At 38.0% G+C, this 22,916-nt stretch overlaps 1 protein-coding gene and 1 pseudogene across 12 annotated transcripts in view; one reads left to right on the top strand and one right to left on the bottom strand.

Annotated features, from left to right (window-relative positions):
- The window catches only part of CEP128 (centrosomal protein 128), a 449,218-nt gene that overhangs the window by 364,640 nt on the left and 61,662 nt on the right, over positions 1–22,916 (top strand). For 8 of the 12 annotated variants that reach the window (XR_013521735.1, XM_035261203.3, XM_078336004.1 and 5 more), the window contains 2 exons: positions 3,075–3,124; positions 14,440–14,529. Coding sequence is in view for 11 of the 12 variants with exons in the window: in XM_035261203.3 (XP_035117094.2) it covers positions 3,075–3,124; positions 14,440–14,529 (140 nt within the window). In the remaining variant the exon portion in view is untranslated. The remainder of the gene's footprint in view (positions 1–3,074; positions 3,125–14,439; positions 14,530–22,916) is intronic. The other 4 variants (XM_078336006.1, XM_078336005.1, XM_009006402.6 and 1 more) reach the window with 1 other exon arrangement.
- LOC118145053 (SAP domain-containing ribonucleoprotein pseudogene) lies at positions 22,186–22,827 on the bottom strand (annotated as a pseudogene).

Genomic DNA, 22,916 nt, shown 5'->3' with positions numbered 1-22,916 from the left:
TTGCTAGCCTGGGTCTCGACCTACTTTTGCAGCAGGAAGGGTTAGTTAGGCCTCTTGACCGAAAGTTTCATGGAAATCACCTGGAAAAGAGGAACAGGAGTTTTCAAAGGGTAAAAAAAACAAAACAAAACAAAATCAAGACAGGTATCTGCTTATACCCTTTATACAAGACGGTCAGTCAGGGAGAATATTTATTTAAAATTTGAAATGTATGTATTTAAAATGCCAATTCTAGGAATTCTTTGGTTGTTTTTATTCAGCCATCCCAAATCAAGCATTGTCATTGGCATCAGATTTGTTGGAAGAGTAGTGTGACCCATATATATTTCAAGAAAACTGAGAACATAATTTGTAAGTTGCTATAATTTTATGAAGTTCTGTGAGTAGACTAGACTTCTTTCCATTTATATTTTATCAAGTGAGTGAGTTGTGTTTGGCTGCATAAAAGATCTGATACTCATTACTGATCTAGTGAGTTTTATCTAAGCTGTTTGGAGTTGCCATACTAAGTTAACTCTGAAGGAACAAGATTAGTTTTCTTTTGTGGTTGATGAACCCCACTATGTATCACTCCAGTTCCAGTGCACCATTAAACAACGTAATTCATTACAAAGGGCCCAGCTCTGAAAATCCCCTAATATCCAGAAGTAGTGGAGCTAAGTAGTGGCATCCTCATAGGAGCACAGCAGTGATCTTATATCTTACAAATATTGAAGAGAGTTGGGGTAAGGACACAGTTTACTGAAACCAGTTGGTGTAGAAATCTGTTGTTTTGGCCATTATGATGTCCATTCTTCCTTCTCCTGTTATAGAACCCTAATTTTGCATTTGGAAACTAGTCTTTCTATTCTTAGTCCAATCCTTTTGGGGTTATCCATGAAAGTACTCCGTACTTTCCCCTAGCCAAGCAGTGGGCAAGAGATCTAAGCTAGGCTCAATAGCTGTTCTCTTTTTGAAGTTTCATCTTGAGTAGAATGACACACAGTTTAGGGGAGCCCAGAATAAAATGCTCATTAGCTCATGCTGCCCACATCTTGACCCACCCAGACCTGCCCTAATTGTTATTCCCTTCATATTTGGGATCCTCTTTTCCAATATTATCTATTAGTTACCTCTGTATCCTTCTAATAAACTCTAAATACATGTTATTCAGTTAGAAACTCATTTCTATCAGTTGGCAAGTCCTGGGTACCAAACCACTCCATGATTCCGTTGATTTAGCTCCTAGTTCTGTGAGTTGGAGTGGACGCTGGGCTCAGCTGGGTGATTTGTCTGGTCTCAGTTGGACTCCCATCTCACCCATCTCAGTCATCTGTAGTCATCCTCAGATTGACTGGGCAACTCTGCTTCTGCGCATTTGCTGGCTGGCAGCTGGGGCACCTTGCAGGGTGACAGAGGTGGGAAGAGTTCTAGACCATGTGCCCGTCTTCATCTAGCAGATTGTTCTGGGCCTATTCAGATGTCAGTGACAGGGTTCCAAGTAAAAAAGTAGCAATGCGTGAGGCCTCTTAAAGCCTCGATGCGAACTAAAACAGAATCACTTCAGCTTTAGCTATATTCTCTTCACCGAATCAAGTCAGGAGGCCAGCCCAGATGCAAGAAGTAAAGGACATGTGCATGGCCTCTTGAAAGAAGTAGCTACAAGGCTGCAGTGCAAATGAGTGAAGATGCAGGAAGAGGAATGATTGAGGGCACTTAAACAATCTTCTGTACCCTAAGTTGGTTTCAGTATCTTATAGCTAAAGAACATGATATGCCAATCAAAACCCCTTTAAGAATACACCTTAAAACACTGGCCTGCTCTTTTTATTTTTTGATGTACCTGATTATGGGAGGTTTTGGGAGCCAAAGGCTGTTCCTCTACAGCATACACTATAGAAACAATCTCTTATCCTTAATCCAGGCATGTTGTGTCTCCAGGAGATTGGTTGCCACTCCTCTGTAACCCTCTTAGCTGTGTAGTCTCAAAGGGTCATCGCCATCAGTTCTGTCATCTGCCAGGTCTCTTGAAATTTTCATGTGTCACCTTCCCGGTTATGACATGTCAGCGTGACTTTGCCACCCACTATCTGACTGTTTCCTGCTGTATCTAGTATAGCACTTATTCCAACATTTGAGTTTGCCTTTCTGAGATACATATTAGACTTCTGTAACTTATATTTTCGTTTTATGTAACATAGCCTCTTGGTAAGCTGTATCAATGAGAGAGTAAGGCAGATACTCATGTTAATGTACACTGCTGTAGGTGTTTCTTACCAGGTGTTACTTTCAAGTTCTGACTCAGCCTAGTCTTCTTTGGTTTTATGAGATCTAATAAGATCATAGCACAGCAAGGTATAGCTGCAGGCAGAAAATATGTTTTTTAATAGCAAGTTCATAAATTAATGTAGGGCACTGAGACACCGTGACTGTATACATGCATTAAGACAGAGCTCTCTTCAGTTGATAACCTTCCCTTCCAACCACTAATTTCTTTGGTATGGTGCCAAACTCTTAGTCAAATGTAGCTTCAATGCAGCTTCCCACCCTGTCAGTGTGAAACGATAATTAATAAGACTTTATAGATGAAGTTAGGTTCTACTTCCATTAATAACATCTATTATTCCAGGGTGTTTTAATTTGGTGATAAAAATTGACTCTGGAGGCAGAACGTGGCTTGGGAGCTTATTTTAAGGGAAAATGGTTTGTTTCTGATTTTTCTTTCAAAAGAAAAAGGCTTTTCTTTTTTTCTAAAGGAGATTTTATATTGCATTGAGTTATGTAAGCATGAGGCCAAATTCCTAAAGTATTGGTGATTTTTATTTGATTTGGTATCATCCTGTGGTATGTCAGGTAAAGCTGAGAGATCTTCCAGGGCTTCTCAGCTAGCTTAGAGTTAGCAGGCTCCAGCGCTCTGCCACATGTCATCAGTTGGGATCAGAGGATGTTTCTTTTACATTGCTTCTCACACTTAAACATTAAAATCTCTTCTCAGGCAACAGTTTATACAAGCTACTGGCTGAATTGCATTTGATGATAAGAGGCAACTCATTTTTACATTGCATTTTGATGGGCATTTTACTTTCTTATTATAGATCTACTAGAAGAGACCCAAAGAAAAGATGAAGAAATGGAATCTCTGCAGGTAAAGTAAATTTTTAAATAGGGCGAGTATCCTTGGTATGAAAACATTTGTTTTTTTGCTCTTTTATCCTTTATTATTGTCACATTCACACTGGTACAGCAAATAGGATGACAAGTACAATGTCAGAACTGTAAAGTTGGAATTTGCTTCCTTTAGAAGTCTCCGCAAGCACTTACCTAAAGCAGAAAGCCAAATCAGCATCTATGCTACTTCTGAAAGGAAATTTTATTTCTTCGTATAGCATAATAGGGACTGCAGCATTAGGAAATGAAGGCAGTATCCTCTCATAGTCTTTTCCCTTTAAACAGGACAGATGAATGAGGATGAATTCGTGGAATCCACATTTTCAAGTAAAAGTCAAAAGTATTCTGACCCCATTGACCAATGGTGTCATCTACCAATGACCAACCAATTAATATATAAATAGAGCTTAAGATTACCTTGTACAGCCTGGCAATTTAATCTGATTTCTTCACATTTCTTGGGCTGGAAAATTGTGTTAGAAAGATTCCACTCAAATTTTTATTGACATTTTCATGATATGAGCAATGGATGTTAAGATGGCATCTGACAGAAGTTCTCCCTTCCTTTCACATTGGACTAACTTACAAATGGGTAACTCAAGTGTCTGTTTTTATTAGGGGAAACATAATCAGTTATATTCCCATGACAGAACCAATTCACTTAATGTCACGTTGGGGATTAAGAACAGTAAATACTTTGGACATTTAGAGATCTTCATGGACCTGGAGCTACAAGGCAAGACTAGAGAGTGATGTAATGAGCTGGTTTGAGTAATTTAAGGGTAAAGATGTTTGCTTTCGGCAAATGAAAGGTAGGTCATGTAGAGTCCAAAGAGCAAGGGAAATGTTCTATGATTGGGCATTCTTCTATTTGATGGTATATCCATCAAGAGAAAATTGTATAATTGATCTGAAAATGCAGATGAACCATAGTTTATACATCCAAATAAAAGTGGTACATGTTAGCTGCAGTTCTGTACAGATTAGATTATTTTAGCATCTTGTACTACATTCAGGTATAAAAAGCAAAGAGCATTGGTTAGTCCAGTCTGGGGCTGGGAAGAATCTCAAGTGTATATTTGCCCTTCCTGTTTCTGTGAAACTCATATCAGCAATGCTTGTTATAAAAAGCCTAGCTCTTTGTATATTAAGTGTGTATATTGAGAAAGTCTTTTTTAGGCATTGTGGTTATGTGTGGCATTTACCATTGCCCCCAAAATAACATACATAAACATATTTATTGAGTGTATATCTAGCCTTTTGAAATGTCGGCACAACTAGTTTTTCCTTTCACAGTACAAATGTTGAAACTAGTAATCTCATTAAATTTAATAGCCTATGTCGCTTCTCAGATGTTTATTAAATACTGGCAGCATTTTCCACTGAAATGTCCATCCAGTGCAATAGAATGTACCAGCCAACTAGCTATGGACATTTATAGATGGAGAATGTACAATATAATGTCCCAGAGCAGAAGAGTTAAATGTTGACACTTTGTAGTGGTGACTGGTGCCTGATACTAACACTAGATTATGAATAAAGAAGGAACTCTCAGAATGTAAAAGAGTACAGAAGCCTATCACAGAAAGCCTATAATGTTAAAGGCTAGAGGAAAATTCTTGGGGAAGCACCTGTATTCCCGAGTTTCTATATTCACATATGAATGTCATAGGTAATAGTTTGGAGAATTCTATTCAAGTATATAGGCTGAAATCCTACAATGACACAATAGTACCTGGCTCTGTTTTTGATTCACTAGGTAACCTTGGATAACTCAATTAACTTTGCTGTGCCTATTTTCTCATCTGTAATAGAAAATCATAAAACTGTCTTCCGGAAGTGTTTAGTGTGGATTAGATTATCCCAGAAGGGAGAACTAAATATTTAATTCCAATTTACAATGTTAGCAAATCCTCATGTATCCAAATTGGAGTCAATTTTATTTACTCATTATCATGTTATAATTATGTATAACAGACATTCTGCATTTTATGTTATTCTCCTTAGGGGTAGGGGGTGTTTTATTTAGCTCTAAACCCTTTCTAGTTTCCTATAAATGAGGTACTCCATTTACTTATTAAACAAACACTTATTGAGCACCAATTCTCTGCACACCACTTTACCAAGTGCTAGGGATACAAAGGCAGGCTGTGTATACTGGATGGTTTCTTGTCCTCTATATCACAACGAGTGAAGACTATGAAATCAGTGTTTATAATAAAATACTCAAAAATTGTATTAAAGGGAAAGTATAAGTGACTGTGGGAACATATCATAAGAACATCTGTTCTTGATGTGTCATAGGTAAGAGTAGGTTGGTGGAAGTAAAAAGGGGATTAAGTACAGTTGGACGTAGGTTGAGCTGGAGTGGGAAGCCATCCAAGAAGGCTTCCCAAAGGAAGCCAATGTTGGGCTGATAACTAGGAGTTAGCTAGGCAAGTTTGCGGTGAAGATAAAAGTTTTAGGCAATGGAAAGAATAGGGGAAGGCCTAGGGTAGGAGCACAGTTTCATGTTTAAGGAACTGAAAGGTCAATATGTTGGAATGTAGCATCTGAGAGAGGGGCAGCAAAATAAGAATTTTTAAGGAGATGGAGATCTAAAGGTCCTCATAGAAGAGTTTGGACTTTACCTTCAGTATATGAGAAATTGGATCAGGGTTTGAAATAAGAGAACAATATGATAAATCTGCATTTTAAATAGACAGCTGGCTGTAAAGTGAAAAATTATTAGAGTCAGGCAAGATTGAAACCAGGGAGGCTGATTAAGCAGACATTTGTGAGACTCTTGGCAACAGATGTTGGTGACCTGGATTGAGTGGTAGCAGTGAGCATGAAGAGGAGTGGGTGACTTCTTAGTGTGTTTTAGAATACAAAGTCCGTGGAACTTTGAGATTGGTTGTTAGGAAGTAAAAAGAAAGGAGTTAAGAATGATCGTTGGGTTCCTCGATTTGGCAACTTCACAGATAGTTCTGCTCATCAGTGATATAGGAGGAAACTGATCAGTTCAATTTTTGATATTTTGAAATGCCAGGTAGTAATGTTAAGGGAGGTTCATATGAGTCTGGATCTCAGAAGGTATTTGATAGGAACATGCAGAATTTGATGCCATCATATCTGTTGTCCATATCATAGGAATGATACTAAAAGTCATAGAGCAAATGTGAACTTGCAGGTTCCCTGTATTTAGAATGAGAAGAAATGAAATCCTAGGCCAGAACCCTAGGAAACACCAACATTTAAACAACAGACTAGCAATGAAAATCTTGCAAAGGAATCTAAGACATAAAGAAAACAATTTCAGGAAGACATAGTGTTACGAAGTTTAGTAAAAGAATATTTCAAGGGGAAGATCATCAACAGAACCGAATAAGTATTTGTTAATTTCTTGGATCCATTTAGCTATGGGGTTTAGGTTTCAAAACAAAAATTTACCTTTCAGTGAACTGTAATTTCCTATCATACCCGTCAATAAACTCGCACGTCTTTCACTTTTCCGGATGTCCACTACTTAGCCCAGTGCTTATCTGAGTAGGTACTTAGCAATTTTCTGTTTACTAAGTAAATAACAAATGCCACCCTGTTGGTCTCTGGTTTATATAGCCCCTATTCCTGGATCTCCTCAAGATCCACCCATTAAAAAACAACACCAATCCCTGTCCTGTCCTAGAGCTCATTTTATGTTTAAATTTTTTGGAGAGAGACATTCAAATTCTGTCATTCCTGTACACACACACACACACACACACACACACACACATACACACACACGAGTAATTTGACATGAGTGGTAGTAAGCAGTAGAAAAGGATAAAATGGCAGGGGAAGGGGAGCCGCAGGGAAGAGAATGTTTTCAATCTTCAGAGGAATCATAAACAATGGAGACAAACATATTTGATGGCGATTTTTAAAATACAGCTCGTAATTACCAAAATTCTTCATTGGAGCTTAACATTGTCTGGCTCATTTTTTTGTGTGTGTCATTCATTTGCAGTTACAGTGTGTGCTGCTCCTCTTAAATACAAAGTATTGTCTTTGACTATATATGTGTAGTGCAGTATCAGAGTTCTATTTGCATATGGGTTTGAGATACATTGAAACAAGCAAATCCCTTTTTTATTCCTCTCAAGATCCACCAAACTTTTAAATAGGCACACAAGGTAATCCGTTTTCCCTCAATTTAGTTGAATTGTATTCAGTGTCTTGACACCTTGCTGGTGATGGCTGATAGTGGTAAGCCTTGCTGCTGTTTCGTGTTTTTATTTTTTTAAATACCAGTCTACCTGGTTCACCTTTCCCCATGTTGCTTTCTGAATCCTAAAATGCAGAGCACACCGAGAGTTAGTATCATGCTGAGTTATAAAGTCTTCACGGTGGTACCTATGACAATCACTGAACAGAGTATCTACAAAACTCATATACCCTTATTCATACTATCACTTACTGGTCATCTCTCTTTTCATTTTATTTGAAATGAGTCATATGATAACTTCCAGTCATCTCTCCTTTCATTTTACTTGAATGGGTTAAAACTACATGATTATGAACCTAATTTTTACTATTCATTTTCCTTTCTTACTCAACCATTGGTAGGTTATTTTGTATCAGCACAATATATAGCTATTGTTAAAGAGGGATAATAATAATTCTGATTCTGTAGAAATGTTGAGAGGATTAGCTACAATAAGAAATGTGAAAGCTTTGGTGCCTGGCAGGTGGAAATAAATATTAATTCCACACAGTGACTGTTTACGCCTACTATGTGTCAGACATGATGCTGTGTGCTGAGGGATGAAGCAATAAACAGGTCAGAGAAGGTCTCTGCCCCTAGAGGGCGCCTCCTTCCCTCTTCCCCCACCTTCTGTCCTTCCTTTTTCTCTTACCTTTCCCCATGCCATGGTCAAGTCTGAAATTTCAATTCATATTTTAGTCAGATTATGCTGAAGGAAGTAGTAGTATGTCTTTCGCCAGCTGTTAAATATAATGAAAAATTGAAAAAAAAAAGTCCTGACATGGCAATATTTAAATTGATTATTGGGCTGCATATGAATATCAATCTCATTATTTTAGGAGGAGAAAAGAAACATTTAGTTGTAAGACCTGTAATCTAAATGTCGTCACAAGTATTTCTGGACACATTATTTGGTATCATTATCTGAAATTTTATTAGAAATGAGCTGAATCCTTAATTTTTTTAAATGGGTTTACAGATTTTATATATATACATATATTAATATTTCATATAATATAATAGAGTTTAATTACAGATTTATATATAAAAGTCTATAATAAAACATATAAAATACATAAAATCTTGAATATATATATTTAAGTGACTTGTTTTTCTGAGACATTTCAGAAGCTCTGTCCTGAAGGATATTAAGCATCATTAGTGCTGTGCTGTTTTTTAGATGACCCATAATCAGATTTAATTATCAGTTGGGTTTTAAAAATAGTCTGGAATCTCCCATTTGAAGGGTTTGATTTTTTTTTTTTAGTACTGTTTTAGGGGTGGAGGAACAGGTATTAGATTTTGTTTTTGTCACCTCAGTAGTTCCTAGGCAAAAAACATTTGAAATGAGCAGTAAGAAGATCATCTTTTCCCCAGCCATTATTTATTTCTGCTACTTATGGAGTAGCCTATGGTGTTTCAAGGAAAAAAAAATAGAATATAATATCTTGGTTCTTTTGGAACAAGCCTAATAAATGTTATATTAGAGTATTATAATATAAAGAATGCCAGGGAATAGTTGTCAGGCACAACAGTTGGAGATAAACTGGGCAGGAAAAGCCACCAAAGAATGTGACTGTCATGAGCAAATAATTTTGCCTGCCAGAAGCTGGCAAGATAGTATGTGAACCTCTCAGTATCCAGTAGATGGCTAATCCTCCTGGTAAGGAAACTATGTGAGAACTGGGCTACTGATTGACCAGCTGGTTGGTAATTTCTGTGGTTTTGCTGTCAGTCTTTCCTGCCAGACTGTAGAGTGCCCATAACCAACACTTTTAGCCATTGCAGGTGGAAATGAAGGAGAGGGGCAGCTGCACGTCTCTTTTAGACTTCCTTCAGAATTGCTTTAGAAGGATGATGGTGACAGGGAATGCTCTGCTCTTATACCAGATCTCAGAAAGAATGGAAGCGATTAATTTCCCCAGAAATTCTCATTTTCTTGGGAGATACTACAGTATATTTTTAGAGGTCTGAATTTGAATAAATTGATAAATTGGGATTAACTGTTTAAGGTTTTATTAAACTAGAACGTAATACAGTCCCTACTTATCCCTAAGATAACTCCTGAGAGTTATAACGGAATTTTTATCATTCTGGAAACTAAAATGTAATGCCCACGTATTCTTCTCAAGGCACAAATGACTATGTATCTCTATGTCTTCTTCTAAAATATGATTTAAGAATAACTGTTCTAAGCAATGGTATAAACAAAACAAAATACAGTGTTGTGGGGATGGAAGGTTGGGCCACCCTTTGCCACTTTCAGTCAGAGGCGACTTAACAGTTCATTAGAATCTCTGTTTTCTCAAAAGGTGAACAGGATTACCAAACTTTAAATTTGGTACAAAGTTCCACCAGAAAGAACACGTTAGCCATCCGCCTTGTGGTCAAGCAGGGTCTTAGCCAATTAGATTTACACCCTAAAACTGACTATGTCAAGAGGCCTCATGAGAGCAGGGACCCACTCTCAGTAAAATGGATTCCACTGAAATTGTAGTGATCATTAAACTTTATCACTCTGTTTAGCCTGGAATTTCCAACTTAATTTTAATCCCAATTAAATTTAATCCTAATTAAATTTATGACAGTATAAAACTTGAAAATAGAATACCCTGAGATAAAAGTATTCTTGTGTCTGAATATATCAAAGTTGATTGAGTAGATCATTTTCTTTTGAGAATAAAAAATATAAAAATGTGCCTGGTTCTGTTTATCCAATGGGATGAAAAGCACAAATCTTCAGCAGTCTCCTTGAATCAAGCTTCTAAAAAAGCTTTTTAAAAAACAGACATCATTTGGAAACATTGTTAAAATGCAAAATCAAAGCATAGTCTTTGAGCTCAAAAGCCCCAGTATTTTTCTGTGACAGAAAGTTTACTAAGAAAGTTAGTAGAAAAATAGCTGGGCATGGTGGCTCACGCCTATAATCCCAGCATTTTGAGAGGTCTAGGCGGGTGGATCACCTGAAGTCAGGAATTCAAGACCGGCCTGACCAACATGATGAAATCTGTCTGTACTAAAAAAAAAAAAAAAAAAAAAAAAAACCACAAAAAATTAGCTGGATGTGCTGGCCCATGCATGCCTGTAACCCCAGCTCCTCGGGAGGCTGAGGCAGGAAAATTCCTTGAATCTGGGAGGCGGAGGTTGCAGTGAGCCGAGATCACACCGCCGCACTCCAACCTGGCTGACAGAGTGAGATACTGTCTTAAAAAAAAAAAAAAAGTGACCTAGGTGTATTTTACAGAATTGGTAAATTCCTCCCACAAGAAGGAAGATGATTTGACACATCTTTGTACACTATCTTTTTTACACTTGATTTGGGAAAAGCAACACTTCCAGAAAACATACCTTGGTTCCACTGTCAAGTGTCCAAGGTCTGGGCTCTGTGGGCATCGGGGCTTATGGAGATAGCAGGGTATGTTTTCTTGTTTAAAAAAAAAAAATCTCAACACATGATGATGACAGTCTTAAGCTTGTCTGGGAGCTTTTGCCAGTCTCGAGTGAGTGGTCACCCTGGAATTTGGGCAATCTCATTCGTGTTGCAGAACGTAAGTGATCACTTCAAGATCATTCCCTGTAATGCTTTACAGTGCATTGCTTATACATCTCACAGCACATCCCTAGACAGACCTCAAATTTGGGCAAATATCCATGTTAGTCCATTTTATTATCTATCTCTGGATAACAATGACAACTGTGAAAAGCAGTATTCTAAGTAATGACTATAGTGTGCAACAGATTTGGAAATAAATGCTCAGCCATAATGCTTTTCTGGTTGAAACACATTTTCACTGACTCATGAAACAAATCTGAGATCCTAAGTACTAATAATACATGATTAAAAGAAACTGTAGTTCTCACTTCTAAGGCCATCTCCCCTCCCAATCCTCTAGCTGATTTTCCAGAATATACAGAAACACTGCGGAGGATTTCCCCAGGCTGGGATCTTGAAAACTCACTTATTTTATGCTTCAGTCTACTAACAGATACTTATTTAGCACTTGCGAATTCCTGTCAGGATTGTGCTAAATCAGCCCAAAGGGTGATGGTCTGTGTGTCAAAGAAGGAAAAAATCACATATGAAACCAAGCAATTCTGTGTCATACACTGTGGTAAAACTGCTAAGTCTATGTAAATTATTCCTCGCAACAATCCTGCAAGGCAAGAACTACTATTCTTATTTCATGGATGATGGTCTGAGACTCAGCTTCCTCAGCCAGTAAGTGGGAGAACTAGTTCTTGTGTTTGAACTTGCTTTGACTTCTATACTACTGTACTTAAGAGCGATGAAAAACAGAATCTCTTCACCTTTTTTTGTTGTTGTTCTGATTTGTTTAGGATCCTGGCCTCTTTTAATTTCTTCCATATTTTTTTCCTTCTCCTTCAATTTCAGTTTTCAACCAAGTTCAAAAGATTCTGGCAAAAATTAAAGGCAACATTAGAACGTTTCCATAAATTTTAAATTGGGCAAAAAGTGATGAAACTAAGAAGAGCTGGAAAAATGACTACTAAGCATCTCCTCTTAAACTTTTAACTTTTCTCAAAATCAGTGACCATTTTGCTTTTTAAAAATTGATTTTAAAGTGCATTCCTTTTCCAGAGGTTCTGTGTTACACATACTATTCTAGATTTAATTTGTTAGAAGTTTAATGTTTACTGTTAAATGTGTGAAGGCTTATTAGCATGTTAATAAATAACATGTAATGTCTGTTAACAATATTTTGTATTTGCCCATAAAGTGAAAGAGAAAATATTACCTACAAGAGATTCCATGCCTTTACTACATTCTGGTTGTAATTGAAATCCCTAGTTCTCATTTCACTGTGAGAAAAGAACTAATAAATTGTTCACGAATAAAACAGGGGTTGAAGCACAGAGGCCTTATGTGGGCTCAGTGATGAATCTGAACTGCTGCAATCCAGATCGAAAAGAACTAGGGGACCAGCACAATAGAGGTGTCCTTTAGCTGCACAATATTATAGCTAATTAAGTTTAGGTCTTTGCTTTTCTCAATCCTTTCTTTTGCTGTTTCCCCAGTGGTACTGACTGCACGTTTTTCAGCTGCCCTGATGTCAGACCCAGAAGAAGTAAAGAGTTGCAACTTACTTAGAAAAGGCATATGGCAGCAATGTAATATCCCCCAAAATGTATACAAATAATGATTTTTTTATTTGGGCATTACATTTTATTGATACAGTATGTTTTATTACACCGTTACCTAATGTCTGTTAAAAATGAGGTTCTAGAAGTCTGTTTTGGCATATTTTAAGGAAGAGCTCCAGAGCCGACTGCATCCCCTAACCTTTACGATGCAAAACCACAAAGTTACCGGATGCTAATTAAAAAAAAGAGTTTATTGTCTATTTGCTCATAAAACTGCACTATATGCATATGGTATTTCCATTAGCTCCATTTTGCTGAGCTGTTAAGGAGAAAAAATACACACACACACACTCACTCACTCTCTCTCTCTCTCTCTCACGGTTTTTAATTTGTTTTTAAGGTTAGTATAGACTGTTTTGAGTCAGTTGGAGCTGGATTACAGACCAGGCCCCCACCCCGCCCCCCACATTTAATCACAGTGTGGACTTCAACACACATAATGTGTTTGAAGTCTATTTTCCTGACTTTAAATGAGTGAAATTGTTGATATCCTCCTACCAGAAGGTTTTGTGAATGTTAAAAATAAGAACATATAGGCCAGGTGCAGTGGTTCATGCCTGTAATCCCAGCATTTTGGGAGGCCGAGGTGGGTAGATGGCAAGGTCAGGAGATTGAGATCATCCTGGCCAACATGGTGAAACCCCATCTCTACTAAAATTCAAAAATTAGCCAGGTGTGGTGGCACATGCCTGTAGTCCCAGCTACTTAGGAGGCTGAGGCAGGGGAATCGCTTGAACCTGGGAGGTGGAGGTTGCAGTGAGCCGTGATCACACCTCTGGAGACAGAGCAAGACTCTGTCTCAGAATAAATAAATGAATAAATAATAATAAGAAGAACACATGTTAAAAGTACCCAAGGCAATTCTGGCAATTAAACTTTCAGTAAATAGTTTTGATTTATATGGTACTAGTAATATAAAGGGATCTTTTCATTAATAGCCACATCACATACCAGTGTCCCTTTTGTTCTGGAAATTAAGGAAATCCATTCCTGTCCCAAGGCCTTTGCATCTGCCTCTCTCTGTAATACTTTAGCTCTTTCAATGGCTGGCTCATTTTCATCTCTTAGGTTTCAGCTCCAATACTACCTCTTCATGGGTAAGCTGACCAACCTGTCTAGAGTATTTTTATGTTATGCAATATTATTCTTGCTTTGATTGTTTTCAACCAAATAAAAATGTAAAGACCAATTTCAGTTCATAGGCCTATAAAAACAGGTGCCCGCCTGGACTTTGGCTGACCCCTGATTTAGAATGAACTAGTTTAAAGGTTAACTGGCATAGGGAGAGTCTAATAAGAATAATTTTTGACTTTTTCCTTAAAGAATAAATTTCTGTTGGTAGAATTTGAAATAATTTGGTAAATGGAAAGAAAGTATCATTCTGAGTAATCAGACTTTTCTGAACTTCCACGACTGCATCAGCATTCCATTATCCACAGGTGAGGCTGTGAGTGCCGCCAGTAGCTGTCATTTCTGGTGAAAACTGCCCAGGTGAGGCTATTAACAAACTCTCATCCAATTTAGTCCTTCATTTCCTAGACTTTGGAATTTAGGATCACTTACTTCCAGGGATGATTTTGAAAGCAATATAGTTCAGGACGCCTTGAACTAAATCACTACTCTTTACTTATAATCCTGAAAGGTAAAATGGTTTAAATTCAAAGTAATAATTTCCCTCAGATTTGTGACTTTAATTTGGGTAAGGAATTACTTGGTGGACCATTTTATAGGCACTACATCATATCATTTTCTCTAAATGCAGAAATTTAGAAATTTGTTTGAGATTATTATAGTCAAATTAGTGCTGTTTTTATAGCTATTACCATTTATAGCATTTTCAATTACTTTAAGATAATAGAGCTTTCCAACTCTTTTTCATAACTCGTATCTCTCTCAAACAGCCGAAGCTACTGTTTAAACTTTCACGTTGGGAAGATGCTAGTCAGACTGCAGTGAGAAATCAGAGTGAAGCTCAATTTGAAGAAAAAGCAGTTAAGTATTTCATAGGTAGGAATATTTAGGGTATTCGGAACGGAATCGTCTACATACATCTGCTCTATTTTAGTGCATGTAGGATAAGTGCACTCTATTTTAGTGCATGTGTGCTTCCCAGAAGTGCAGCTAAAAACTTAGTTGTTGGTTTTGTTTTCCCCCCATTGTTCTTAGAAAGAAGACTGCACATTGATAATCAGAGGCCAGATAATCTGAAGTTACTTTAAATTCTTTATCTATGTTTCCCTTCTTACCTGTGCGTGTATGTTAGGAAATGGAGGTTAATAATAGTTTTAATCTCAGTCAAACTGAATTAAGAAGCAAAAAAAAGCTACCTGGTCTCAGCCATTGTATTAGTTTAAGACTTTCTGCTTAGATGTTGATCATCCTCATCAGCAGCCCCTCTGGTGTAGAATGCTGAGAGGTAACTGGACACAGAAGCACACAGAAAGAACGTGGGAGCGAGAGGCAAGAAAGAGTCTCCATTACAATGTTCCTTGTGCATTAGTTCCTGTAACTGACTCTGCATGTAAATTATGATGTGGATTACTGGAATTGCCCAAAGGTAAGTAATTTAATTCCCAAGGTGGACTATTTGCTTATAGCATTTAATGACTCAGTTGTGTGACCTGCATGATAGTCAACAATGCAGTGCTGTAATTGAAAGACTCAGGGGGACAGGGCTTGGGAGGGAGGATTCTGTGGTTACATGGGTTTCCTCGTGAAGTTTTTCACCTAGAAGCCTAGGAGATATGTGCCCTTCCAGGAAACAAAGGAGATGTCAACCTCGGGAAGTCTCATTAGGCCAGCTATATTCAGTGGCAGTCAGATACACAGCCCTTTGTGTACCTGAAGATGAAAGCATACCCTCTTGTTTTCCACAAGTTCTGCATGACACAAGCCTGCTCATAAATTATGCCATAATCACTCTTGCAGTACAATTTGCATAGGAGTTCAGAGCATATTCCATGGATGTATGAGTAAACTCACAAGTGGAGTAATGTACTTTATTTTTTTTTTTAATGTAAATCCTTGAAAAATACATGGTGTGTTGGTTTCTGACTTGTTGGCTTTCTCAATACTCCTCGATTCCTCTTTCTCCATCTCTTTCTGGGGACAGTCAGTATTTGAAATCACACTGGTTGTCATTCGCATTGCCCCAAGCCACCATCATAGTCTTTATTTTATCTGCAAATAATTTTTAGTTGTTCTCCAGTCCAGAGGTCACTCACCTTTGTTACCCGTTGTAAGCAGTTTCACTGGAGAATTTGGCAGTCCCTGGAGAAAGATAATTCTATATCTCTTGCCCTTCATTTTGTCTGTAGTGATACTCTGTAGCACACACCTATGTACCACAATACATTGTGCTTTACAGAGAGAATCTTGAAATGATTCTTTATTTTAAAGGAAAACAAGAAAAATCTCATTGCTTTGTTTTGTGATTTGAAATTTAAATGGTAGTCTCAGACTTTTTGGTGTCAGTTTCATACGGCTACCTAGAAGTACTTATAGGGATTTTAAATAAAACTCTACCTTGCCTCTCAGGCTTTATTTTCCAGTATGAAATCTGTCCAAACAAACCGATAGACCCTCATTTCTTTTTTTTTTTGAGACAGAGTCTTACTCTGTTGCCAGGTGCCAGGCTGGAGTACAGTAGTGTGATCTCGGCTCACTGCAACCTCTACCTCCTGGGTTCAAGCAATTCTTCTACCTCAGCCTCCCGAGTAGCTGAGACTACAGGTGCACACCACCATGTCCAGCTAATTTTTTATTTTTAGTAGAGACAGGATTTCACCATGTTGGCCAGGATGGTCTTGATCTCTTGACCTTGTGATCTGCCCACCTCGGCCTCCCAAAGTGCTGGGATTACAGGCGTGAGCCACCATGCCTGGCCTAGGACCCTCATTTCTATATCTTTTTCTTCATCTTTTTTCTTTACTCCACTTGCTTTCTCCACCCCGACAAACCCATACACATACCCCACTTCGATATAAATACAACCCCAGCCTTTCCTGAAAATGTCAAAAACTGAAGTATAATGGTCAGTAATCTATTCATAACAAAACCACAAACTTAAACACCAACCAGAGAACACAACAGAAGAAAGCTACGGAAGAACAACTGGCTGCCCTCAGGTCTCTGTCAAGGCGATGGTAGTAAATGAGAAAACATATTAGAAATGTCGATCGCCCACTTAGAGTCTGTTTTTAAATCCTGTGATTGTTTCTGCTTCTGGTTCTATCAGAGATTTTTGCCAAACCCAGGATGAAAATCCGGCAACGAGGACCGTTACTGGGCCTCCCTGTAGGCCGGAACATGATACATCGCTTTAAATTGGCTTTTCTGCCTAAGTCAAAGTATTGTTTTTTTTTTCTTGACAACTTTTCAGACAAAATCTTTAAGCCTCACTGTTTTGTTTTTCTTCAATATGTGTGTTGTGTTTAGACGCTGCAGTAGGTTGTTTAAAAAAGCACATAAGCAGCTACTGAAATGAATTAACAGAAATTGACTGCAGGTATCTAATGATGGCTAAAGTGAACACAGGATGATCGGGGAACCAGTGCGAGCTGCTCCAATGCCACCCTGGAGTATTTCATGTATAGACTAACTTCTTTCACTGACTTTTAATACATGGCATACAATTTTATGTATAAATCACAGATGCAGTCGGTCTATTCAGAGCCAACCTATGCTATATTTTAAAGCTTTTTTTGATGTTGCTACATTGAGATTGTGATTTTTTTATCTCTATTTTGTTTTATTTTAAATCACTATATGAAATGCTGATATTTTGTGTGTGATGATTAATCAAAGCCTTTTTCCTTTCCATTATCTTAAAGTTTGGCAAAGAATACTATGTCAAATGTATTCAAATAATTTCAAATAAAATGATTTCTAGCTCTTTTAATTATTTAAAAATGATTGAAAAACTTTTAATATGCGATGAGTTGTCCTGGGAAAATGCTGAGAAGAAAATATATACATATTTGTATTTCGTTCTATTGGCTTCATTTAGGAAGTAGCAGGTAAAGTGTGAGTGTGGATTAAGCAGAGTTGACATTGAGAGGAGGAATACCATGCAGTGGTCTCTTTGGGTTAAGCTGAGTGGATTTTTCTTCCAGAAGAGAGGCTTTGTACTTTAGAATAGTAATGGTAGGGAGTCCTCATTGTGGGTTTTTCTTTTTGAAAATTTTATGTCCATCATGGTCTTTAAATCCCAGAGAAGTTACCAGAATTATTCAATACTCTTCAAGCTTCTAAGACTTGGAAAAGATAGAAGACACTTGTTATGTTTTTATGCCAGTGTTACGCTTTCTCATATGCTAATGATATATTCAGAGCATTTTGGGAAAATGCTGCATTATTGTGATAAAATAAAGTCACTACACCTTTCAACTGTACCTACAAGTGGCAGAAGAATTCTTGTTATTTAGACCTATAAGCTTCTAATTCATCTCTGAGATATGATGGATGAATCAATGTGGCTGATTAGCTCAGCTGAATCAAATAAAGTTTTAATGATTAGATATTCTGATAACAAATGATCCATTTAATGCTCATTTCCTAACAGCCTACAAGTATTTGTTCATCTCCAGTAAGGCTAATGAATTTTCCTTGGTTCATTCTTAAATTCTAAAGTACACTTCATTGTGACATGGTAGCAAATGAATGTATACAGCTTAAGGCTAGTTACAAACTGTATCCACCCAATGGGTTCACCTTACCAGCTGTTTAGATAGAGTCCATTTATCAGGACATGGGAATTGCAATGGCAAAAGAGTAATTCACGCAGAGCCGGGTATGCAGGAGACCGGAGTTTTATTATCAGTCAAATCACTCTCCCCAAGCATTTGGGGATCAGAGTTTTTAAAGATAATTTAGCAGGCAGGGGCTTGAGAAATGGAGTGTGCTGATTGGTCAGGTCGGAGATGGAATCATAGGGGGTCAAAGTTAGGTTTTCTTAATGTCTTCTGTTTGGGAGTACAATGACAGAACTGGTTGGGCCAGATTACTGGTCTGGGTGGTGTCAGCTGATTCATCCAGTGCAGGGTCTGTAAAATATCTCAAGCACTGAGCTTTGGTTTTGCAATAGTGATGTTATCCCCAGGAGCAATTTGGAGAGGCTCAGACTCTGGGAGCCAGAGGCTGCATGACTCCTAAATTGTAATTTATTTTTTCTTTCCTTTTTTTAAATTTTATTTTTGAGATGGAGTTTTGCTCTTGTCGACCAGGCTGGAGTGCAATGGTGCCATCTCAGCTCACTGCAACTTCCTCCTCCTGGATTCAAGCTGTTCTCCTGCCTCAGCCTCCCTAGTAGTTGGGATCGTAGGCACTCACCACCATGCCCAGGTAATTTGTGTATTTTTAGTAGAGAAGGAATTTCACCATGTTAGCCAGGCTGGTCTCAAAATCCTGACCTCAGGTGATCCGCCTGCCTCAGCCTCCCAAAGTGCTGGGATTACAAGCATGAGCCACTGTGCCTGGCCTAAATTTCTAATTTTGTAGCTAATTTGTTAGTCCTGCAAAGGCAGACTGCACCCCAGGCAAGAAGTGGGTCTTTTCGGGAAAGGGTGGTTATCCATTTTGTTTCAGAGTCAAACAGTGATCTGAATTCCTTCCCAGAGTTAGTTCCGTCTACACCCAGGATTGAACAAGGACAGCTTAAGGGTTAGAAGCAAGATAGAGTCCGTTAGTTTTGAGTTCTGTCACTGCCATAATTACCTCAGTTATAATTTTGCAAAGGTATTTTCAAAACCTCATTAACCTCAAAAGTTAAAATACATCTTTTTATAGTACAAATGCCATAGGCTTCCCCCAAAATAATTCGTATACTGGGGGAAGCCTATAGCATATGGCTTCTCCCTGCCTGATTTGTAAAACCCAGAATAAATTCAAACATGATATTGGCCGGGCACCGTGGCTTACACCTGTAATCCCAGCACTTTGGGAGGCCCAGGCAGTTGGATCATGAGGTCAAGAAATCAATACCATCCTGGCCAACTTGGTGAAACCATGTCTCTACTACAAAATACAAAAATTAGCTGGTTATGGTGGTGTGCGCCTGTAGTCTCAGCTACTTGGGAGGCCGAGGCAGGAGAAATTGCTTGAACCTGGGAGGCGGAGGTTGCAGTGAGCCGAAATCATGCCACTGCACTCCAGCCCAGCACTGGAGACAGAGCAAGACTCTGTTTCAAAAAAAACAAAAACAAAAACCATGATGTCTAGTTGCATTATTTTTACTTAGGAAGTGTAATACTCACTTATCGACAAGAACAGCTGTTAGCGCCCCTCCATTATAATTGAATGTCTATGCAGTGACTGCATGTATAGTCATTAACAGTAAACATTTTTTAAAAACAATTATTTGTTGTCAATTTAGGTGTTTCTTAAACTTTCCCTTTCTTACAACTAAAGAACAATAGAAGAGGGACTATCCAATCACATAGAAACAGTAGCAGTAAAACAGAATATTTCCCAGAAAACAATTTTTTCTTTTTTTTTGAGATGAAGTTTTGCTCTTGTTGCCCAGACTGGCGGGCAATGTTGTGACCTGGGCCCACCGCAACCTGTGCCTCCCAGGTTCAAGCAATTCTCCTGCCTCTACCTCCTGAATAGCTGGGATTACAGGCATGCATCACCACTCCTGGCTAATTTTGTGGGTATTTTTTTAGTAGAGACAGGTTTCTCCATGTTGATCAGGCTGGTCTCAAACTCCCCACCTCAGGTGATCTGCCAACCTCCGCCTCCCAAACTGCTGGGATTACAGGTGTGAGCCACCGCACCCAGCCTTGGAAACTCTTTTCTTCCAAATATTTGAAGAAAAGTTTTTCTTTGTGTTTTGTTTAACCCTGCACTCCCACTTAGAGTTTTGCATTTTTGCTTCTGCCCTGTAAGAGCCCTTAGTTATAGTCATGATTGTTTATTTCTTTCTTACGGAGGTTATTTATCTAGACATGTTTCATAAAGGAGAAATAAACACATTTTATGTAATACAATAATTTATAATATTCTGATTTCTCATTTTAGGTGTTTCTGTTTGGAATAAAAAGACTTAGAGGCCCATGGGTAGGCTTCAGAGAAACTATTTCCCCCAAAAGTATATATCTATATAGATAGATGATAGATAGATATAATTATATATGTGTGTTGTGTATAATGCACATTTTCCTAGGGAGTTTTATCAAGTTTCATCAGACTCTCAAAATAAGAGCCACTGATTTATTAAAACCATCTGAAATAGCACGGAAGTACCTTCATTACTTCCTGGAGCTGGTCTTCCGTCTCCACTTCTCCTACCTCCTGACGCCCTCTTATTCTTCTCACAATGCTTTTCTTTTCAGGATCCAGCCTTGAGAATGTGTTAGGAGTGGGGTTCAGGGATTGGTGGGTTGGAGGGGTGTGTGGAGTTATGAACCTGCAGGTTGAACTTTAATCGGTTGAAATGAAAACTGTGGATTAAAGAAAAAGGGAACAAAATTACAAAGGCAGCTCTGGGTAGAATCGGAGAGGTTATAGAGATATAATTAATTTTATACTGGCTTTTTGTTTTTCATCATGAAGCATATCAAAGCTATAATATTGGGCTGGGTGTGGTGGTTCATGCCTGTAATCCCAGCATTTGGGGAGGCCGAAGCAGGAGGATTGATTGCTTGAGCCCAGGAGTTCAAGATCATCCTGGGTAACATATGAGACTCCATCTCTACAAAATGTAAAAAAAAAAAAAACAGCTGAGTGTGGTGATGCACACGTATACTCCCAGCTACTTGGGAGGCTGAGGTGGAAGGATCACTTGAGCCTGGAAGTTAGAGGCTCCAGTGAGCTCTGATTATGACACTGCACTGAATGACAGAGGGAGATCCTGTCTCAAAAAAAAAAAAAGAAAAAGAAAAAAAGTAAAGAAAAAAAAGCTATGCTGTTGTTGGCTTATTTTCTTTGAGAATAAGGATACATAGTAGCATAATTTTTTATATAAAGATATATAACTTTGTCTACCAAAAACAATGTCAACTATAACCACTTAAGTTTTCAAAATGCATTTTTAAAATTTTAAAGTCAAATAAGAAGTTCATAAAGACTAGCAATAATTTCTATTTACAGCCTACAATTGAGACTGAAAACTATAAATTAGACAAAATCACTAATTGACAACAATGGCTGCTACCTTATTAGCTGTGGTTGATTGGCAAATTGAATGAAAATCAGGTTAATGAACTACATTTCCTATTTTGCTAATTTCCTCATATTTTTTGACATACAAATTTTTTATTGAAAGCTATCTCAGTACTATTTTGGAACAGAGTAGGTTATAGGCAAACAAGCATAACTACTACAGTGGATTCAAATATATTTATTTATTGACCTTCATATTTTAACAAAATGGAGTTGTCTTGACCATATGAATCCATAGTCACATAAACTAGGCACATATTTCTTTCTTTTCTTGTTATTGTTGTTATTAACAAGCAACATAATTAAAAACAGAAACACAACAACCTTAAAGGTTAATAAGTCAAACCACTGCTGCATGTCTCTGGGTATATCTCACTCATTACAAGGCAGGACATAGGCACATGACTGTGAATTTAGGTATATATGTAACCAAGAAGAATGAGAGAAATGGAAAACACTGGAGAAAAGAAAGTATCAAGAACTTGTCAGCAGGCAATCCCAAAGTACTCTGCTCTTTTCCTCTTCTTTGCCTCTGTATCCTCTGTTGGTTCCAGTTCCAGCTGAACTTGTGACAATCCCAAATCTCTCCTTCCTCTTTCAGTTTCTCATCATCTTCAGACTTTCTGGAGATTGAAGAGACATTCGAGCCAAATCTTTGCGCTATTTCCTTCAGCTTATCCAAGTTAACCGCAGGTTTGTTATCAGATGACAGACCTTTTGTTGGAACTGAGGAAATCCCAAACCCTCTGCCCAAGCAGCTTTCTTACTCTCCAAGCTCGCAGATACATTGAATCGTTTGGCCCCATTCTGCATTCTCTGTCTGTGGTATTTCGAATGTAATTTTCACCACTTTCTTCCCTGCTGCCACATCAACAGTTTTTTTCAGGGGGTTCTTTCTCTTTGACAGAGAGCTCTATGGGCTTTGTTTCTTCTTCCTCTCTTTCATCTCCCAGGATGTCTTTTTCATTTGCCTCCTCTTCAGCATGTTCTTCAAGATATGCCTGGAGTCTGTGGATAAGGTCTTGCTTTATTCCCTTGGTCTCCAAAGCAAGACATTCTTGCTTTAGTTCAGCAAGCTTCAGCTTATCGAGCTCCACTGTCTTGTTAACCCTCCAAACTAGGCACATACTTCTTATTAATATTTAAGTAAAATGAAGGTAGTATCACATAACTTATAATGCTATCAGTTCATCTTTGCCAACACTAAGGTATGAAT

Source organism: Callithrix jacchus, chromosome 8, assembly GCF_049354715.1.
Source record: "Callithrix jacchus isolate 240 chromosome 8, calJac240_pri, whole genome shotgun sequence".
In the NCBI taxonomy this organism is placed as follows: domain Eukaryota; kingdom Metazoa; phylum Chordata; class Mammalia; order Primates; family Cebidae; genus Callithrix; species Callithrix jacchus.
This window is presented reverse-complemented; position numbering and strand designations above follow the sequence as displayed.